The following is a 6552-nucleotide window of genomic DNA, read 5'->3' on the forward strand; positions in this document are numbered from 1 at the left end:
CAGGAACGGTTGTGTGATTTTGGTCATCAGCAAATCTAAAGTGTGTTTGAACTCAGAGTAAAGCGCTTTAAAAAGAAAATGCGGGAGTTGAGTTCATGGCCCAGACTCCATGATGATGTGCTAGGTGTGCCCGTTTCTCTGGCCTTTCTTACCACAGGCATTGCAAACAGACCTGGAAAGTAAACGGGGATCCCTCTAATGCATGAATGCTGAGTTTTGAGGTTCAGGAGCAGTCTGTGCACACATAATGTCCATTTCCAGTCTGCATAAACAGATCTAAGTGTGTCTGCTCAGGGCCTTTATTTTAAGAGCAGCTAATAACTAGAATAAGCTAAATTAGATTAACATATTAAACCACTCATAGAATCTCTAGTGTTATATTTGAGTATCTGTTAGATTGACTATTTTGATTTAATACTCTCTTTCATACACGATTCTGGTACAGAAACCTCACAAGGTGAGACATTTGCAGAAGTCAGTTGTCAGCGTAGTCCCAGAGCATCAGTGGGGACTTGCTCTGCACAGAGCAGATTTACCTCGCTGCAAAAGGGAATTCTCTAAGAGGATTTCTAGACTGTGCCTCATGGGGAAGAATCGGTGTCTGGATTACTCTGACCCTTTGCTTCCGAAGCACAGGTACCAGTCTGGCTTTGTTTGAAAAGGACTGAGTATTTAGGGGGAAAAATGCACCCTGTTAGGAACACACTGAAAGGAAGCGATCAAGGGCGTAAAAGCTTTTTCCAGCCTGCAACGTTTCTCATCTCTCCCGAGCGTTAGTACGAACCGACTGTCACGCCGCAAGAAAGCAGCGTCCCACGGCGCTCCGCTCCGTCAGCCGGCTGTTGGCCGCTCGGCGAAGGCGGCGGTGCAGCACGTAGCCATTGACCTGAGCGCATCCGCTGAGTACGCGTGCCGGGGTGGGGTTTTGGGTAGAAGAGTGCCACTTGACGCACCTTGTTCTACCTGTGTGGGATGGTGCGTGTAGCCAGCCCCGCAGGGTTGTTCAGTTTCTGGCCTAAACTTCTTTTTCACCTTTAGCATTTTGTTTCCGCGTTGTTTTTCCTGATACGCGAGATCAGTGCGTTGCTTCTGCACAAGCTTACTGCAGGTAGATAGTCCCCTCAAGATACAATTTAATACAAGTAGTATTGCAGTTCTACGCCCTCTACACTGTTAACTAGTACATACAGAAGAAGGCTACCTCACGTAGCTTCTACGTTTCCATGCTCGACCTCCTAAACGGAACTTAGAGCGTCCTTTACATTTGGTGAGCAAAGGGGGGAGTGTGTTTCATTCCTCACTCAAGTGTGGCATATGTTTGGTTTTTTCCTAAACTTAATTCCTACAACCTGTGAATTGGTATTTCTGAAATCATTAAGATTTTGACAGAAAGTGAATGATTTTTCTTTAGGATTTATTTGGAAGCCGTGTTGCAGGTATCAAGGACATTTACCAAAGGCAGTGAGGAGAACTTCCACTGGTAGAACTATTAACGAAAGTTAATCAGTATTTGTACTGTATATTAAATACTGGGATTTTGATCTTTAAAAGCTCTGGGAAGAGACTGGACACTGTGTTCTACAAGGTATAGGGCTTGCCAGCCCTTCCACTCATGCTGCAATTTCTTCACGTGCTCTAGGAGCCTTGTCTGTGATGGGAAGAGAGGTTTGTTGACCAGACTGCTTCAGGTCATGAAGAAGGAACCAGCTGAATCCTCCTTCAGGTGGGTTTGCTTTGCACTGTAACATGCTCTTTGAGTTGGCTGGGAAGTTGGTTTGTTTCCATGCAGCTTATAGCAGTCAAAAATGCTTGAAAATCGTAAGCTGTGCAAAGATCTGGCTTTGTTGGACATGGCTACAGGGGCAGTGCAGGTGAGGGAGAATGCCAGAGCTTGCACTGGACCTCATACCCAGTACAGTCATCTTCTGCAGGATCAACAGGTCTGACTCCAGCTTCAGATTGGAATGAAAGATATTAGGAAAGTTGTTGTTAAATTAAACCCTCATTTCTTCTGTTTCTCAGGTTTTGGCAAGCAAGGGCAGTTGAAAGTTTTCTGCGAGGCACCACCTCCTATGCAGACCAGATGTTCCTGCTTGCTGAAGAGAGGGCTCCTGGAGGTAAGGAAGTGCATGTCAAGCTTCCTCTGTAACGCATCTCTGCCACAATCGGGAAGGATCTATCCGTAATGAGTTCAAAAAGGGGTAGAAGTGTAGTGTTAAATATTCCTTGGCGATAGGGCCATTTTTAAAAAGTGTTTGTGAATTCTGCTTAGGCAGCTGGGTGTGAGGCGGCCGGTGGTACAGCCTGCGTCGCTGGGAAGTTACTGCAACAGTAGACTCACCTGAGTTGTTGTCCCTAGTTCTGTCACCTAAGAGCTAAACCTGCAGATAAGCGTTTTAAATGGGGACTAAATCAGAGTCTGTGTGCTGCTGCTGGCCTGAGCTAACGTGTGGCAATAACCTGTTTTCCTCCCGCGCCAGCATATTCTCTACTGCATTGTTGACAGTGAGTGCAAATCGCGAGATGTGCTTCAGAGTTACTTTGACCTTCTGGGAGAGCTGATGAAATTCAACATTGATGCGTTCAAGAGGTTCAACAAGTACATCAACACAGATGAGAAGGTAAATGTTTGTAAAAGCTGTCCCCAGTGAGTTGAACTACATGCTCGTCTAACCAAACGTAGTGCTAAGAATCTTGGATTCGTTGGCTGATTTTGGTGCGATTGTTGAGCTTGGTGCACAATAAACACTAAGGAGCAAGCTGCCAAAGTTTCTTCACGAGCGTGTGTGTTGCTGCATACGCTCCTGCCCTCAGAAGTGCTCCCAGCTGTTCTGAGTCAGCAAGCCCTGAGCTGTTGAGGGAACATGGCCATGTTACGTGATCAGGCAGGCCTAAGGTCAGGGCTCAAAGGCAGTGGAACACTTCCTGTGAAGTCACTGGGTTGTGGGTTAAGGTGGTAGCTGTGGGCATTGAGACAGGCTCCAAAAAATATTTTACTGGAGCTTGGGAGTGATTCTTTATGCAGATGACTTAAAGTATTCATTAATTTTTGATACTGCAAAAAGGCATATCTTTCCTTTGATGTCATTTGAACTCACAGGCGTTTTAAGTCATGGCTGATGTAATTACCTACACAACTCAGCTGCATATGTAGATCAAGAACGGGCAGCTCTGTGCAGAGCGGTTTCATGCTCGTGCACTTGAATGACCTCATACTCTTGCCGTTGTTACAGTAATTTTTCTCTGGTTGCTGTTAGGTCTGGCAGACCGTGGAGAATAGAAGCAGAGGTGTATTTGGAAAGAAAGATGTGTTTGATTTCAGGTTGCTTTCTGAAAAATTAACTCACACATTCTGGAGAATCTGTCTTTATGCTTTGTGTGTTTACTTCCTGTTTACTGATGTAGAACTTCTTTTATCACGGAACCACAGAATGGTTAGGGTTGGAAGGGCCCTTAAAGATCATCTAGTTCCAACCCCCCTGCCATGGGCAGGGACACCTTCCACTAGACCAGGTTGCTCCAAGCCTCATCCAGCCTGGCCTTGGACACTTCCAGGGATGGGGCATCCACAGCTTCTCTGGGCAACCTGTCCCAGTGCCTCACCACCCTCTCCGGGAAGAATTTCTTCCTGATATCCAATCTAAACCTCCCCATTTTCAGTTTAAACCCATTACCCCTTGTGCTGTCACTACAGGCCCTTGTAAAAAGTCCCAGTTTTCATTCAGTATGAATCCCTCACTGTATTCCTCTCCAGCACAGTCTGTTTGTATGGAAAGCACGGAGCTGGAGGAACTACAGAAGCCAGCAGCCGTGCTGTCTCATCTCCCTCTTGCCAAACGAATAGCGTGTGAAATCTTGGTCTCGTGGAAGTGGCACAGCTTCAGAAGATACTTTAGTGATGTTAGGAGTTTGGCATTTTTCTGCTCATTAGGATTCTTAAGGTACTTGCTGTAGGGATCCTTTGTCAGCCCTCAGTGCCAGATCGGCTTGGGCTGGATGAGACAGGCCCAGGAGTGTGTATCTCCTCTTACTCTTGTTAGAGAGAACGATTAAAGGTAGCAAGTTGTGGCATTACAAACCTAACTCTTATATCTGAAGGGAAGGGGAAATTGTCCATGCCTGTGGTGCCTTACACTGATGAGCTGCATGTTTTAGGTGCTTGTGCTCAGAATTGAAGGCGACTTCTCCCATAACCTTCAAGAGCTGTACTCCGTCTGTGTCAAAAATCTGGAGAACGCTTACTGTTGCCCTACTTGCCGAACCCTGTCTGTAGGTCTTCCTGCTTGGGTTTGCTGACCTGTTCCCCGTGTGCCACCCCTTGGCCATACGCATTCTGAGGAAGTGTGAAATGCTGTTCTGTCAGACCTTTTGCTGACATGTACCCTGTGTGCCACCCCTTGGCCGTACGCATTCTGAGGAGGTGTGAAATGCTGTTCTGTCAGACCTCGTCTGTGAGTGTTCATGTAGGATGCCTTTTCTGGTTTTTTTTTTTAATGCAAAAAGTATTTCTCTTTAGTTCCAGATATTTTTAAACCAGATCAACAGTTCATTGGTTGACTCAAACATGCTTGTTCGCATGTACCCTGTGTGCCACCCCTTGGCCGTACGCATTCTGAGGAGGTGTGAAATGCTGTTCTGTCAGACCTCGTCTGTGAGTGTTCATGTAGGATGCCTTTTCTGGTTTTTTTTTTTAATGCAAAAAGTATTTCTCTTTAGTTCCAGATATTTTTAAACCAGATCAACAGTTCATTGGTTGACTCAAACATGCTTGTTCGCTGCATTACGCTGTCCCTGGACCGATTTGAGAATCAGTCTGATGCTAAAGGTAAAGAATAAGAAATGGGGCTGGCTTGTGCTTGGTAGTGATAATGGTTGTTTTAAGCCTGGGCCTTGAAAATTTTAGTTTTGGACAATGAAATGCCAGCTTGCAGGTTTGTTGCTGCGGTCTGAGCACCAGTTCTTACTGCAGTGTTGCTTGGACCAACGTGCCTGAACTTTAAGCACCTGATGGATTGTCTTTTCCTCTTGCTGCAGTTGCTGAAGTCCTGTCAGAGTGCCGCCTGCTATCGTATATGTCCCAGATGTCCATGAGAATGTCCTTCCTTTTCCGTCTCATTAATATTATTCATGTACAGACACTTACGCAGGTAAAGAGCTGACAGTAACTTTGCAGAGATTGTGCCAATGCTGTGTGGTGATGAACTGGGCTGGGAGCAGGGAGGAACCTGGCGTCTCTTGAGGAGACCCACGTCCTTTCTCTTGCTACATGCAGGAGCACCTCCTCTGCATGCTTACCACAGTCACATTTTGTAAGGACCTGTAGGGATATCTGGATGATTTTTGTTGTTGTTTGACCTACTCTCATTCTTGCTTTTAGGAAAACGTCAGTTGTTTGAACACAAGTTTAGTTATCCTAATGCTGGCCCGAAGGAAAGAAAAGCTACCTTTTTATCTGCGCACTTTGCAACAGATGGAATATACAGAAAAATACCCAGGCTTCATCCTGAACAACTTCCACAGTCTCCTGCGATTCTGGCAACAGCATTACCTCAACAAGGATAAAGACAGCACCTGCTTAGAAAATGTATGTGAACCTCTTCCCGTAGCAAGAGTCAGTCACAGCAGTACCTGTCTGCTAGTCAGCGTGCAAACCTGGGGGGTGAGAGACTATGAAGGGGAAGGAAGGGAAGTACTTCTGCCCCTAGTCAACTTGCTGCAGTGCTTTTCACCCCACCTTTTACCCAGGCAATTCCCTCCTGTGAGCAGTCAGACCACGACAGGGTAGGTGCGGGGTTTCCCTGCGAACAGGACCCTGAGTCTTGGCTCTGGCATGCGCAAGTGAGACTTGGCCGTGCTGGGCCTGTTTGCGAACAAGGGCTGCAGGGTGGCCAGCCCTGCACAGGGTATGGAGGCAGGACAGAATCCAGGTCCCAGGCTGTTCAGCACCTTAACCAGACCATCCCCTCTCCTGGTGTGGCAAACAGTGCTGGAGAAGTACCTGCTGGAAGACAGATGCTCTTCCTCTTCCACTTCAAGCTGGTCTGTCCTGGGCACTTGGAAGAGGAAGAAATGACCTGTGATAAGGTGGCAGTCCCTCTTGCACGTGCTCTGGAAGGCTGAAGTGAGGTTGCTTCCTGGACTTCCCAGTGATGGGGTGGCAGCTTCAACAGATTTGTACTGTGTTCACAGAAAAGCCCTTCCCTGGTGTGCACGAGCGCTGCAGCACGCAGCCCCGTGACCGTGATGCAGGTGCAGCGCAGAGTCTCCTGTAGACAGGGTACCTGAAGAGGAACTGTATCAGGGCTTCGGAAGTGGTTAAGGAGCTGCGATTCCCCAGGAAGCAGGATTGCACTGGAGTTAGAGGCTGCCCTGCACGCTGCAGACTTGAGGCCCTTTCAGCCTCCCGTAGCGCAGCACGCTTCCCGCTCGGCTCGCTGCTGGGCTGGGCCAGTTCCACCCCCGGGGGGGGCGGCAGGGTGATGCAGGGCCTGCGCGCCCAGCGCTGTCGCCGTGTTTGCGCCACGGTTTGACACGGCCACGGCACGCGGGGCT

At 47.8% G+C, this 6552-nt stretch overlaps 1 protein-coding gene across 1 annotated transcript in view; it reads left to right on the plus strand.

Annotated features, from left to right (window-relative positions):
* The window catches only part of LOC104514269 (short transient receptor potential channel 4-associated protein-like), a gene marked incomplete at both ends in the record, with an annotated part of 13918 nt that extends 8334 nt beyond the window's left edge, over positions 1-5584 (plus strand). Inside the window, 7 exon segments of the mRNA XM_010157896.1 lie at positions 1640-1723; positions 2023-2089; positions 2091-2117; positions 2481-2621; positions 4717-4825; positions 5035-5147; positions 5378-5584. Of these exon segments, the coding sequence (XP_010156198.1) occupies positions 1640-1723; positions 2023-2089; positions 2091-2117; positions 2481-2621; positions 4717-4825; positions 5035-5147; positions 5378-5584 (748 nt within the window).
* Between the last annotated feature and the right edge of the window lie 968 nt (positions 5585-6552).

Source organism: Eurypyga helias, unplaced genomic scaffold (genome assembly GCF_000690775.1).
Source record: "Eurypyga helias isolate BGI_N326 unplaced genomic scaffold, ASM69077v1 scaffold17850, whole genome shotgun sequence".
Classification (NCBI taxonomy): Eukaryota; Metazoa; Chordata; class Aves; order Eurypygiformes; family Eurypygidae; genus Eurypyga; species Eurypyga helias.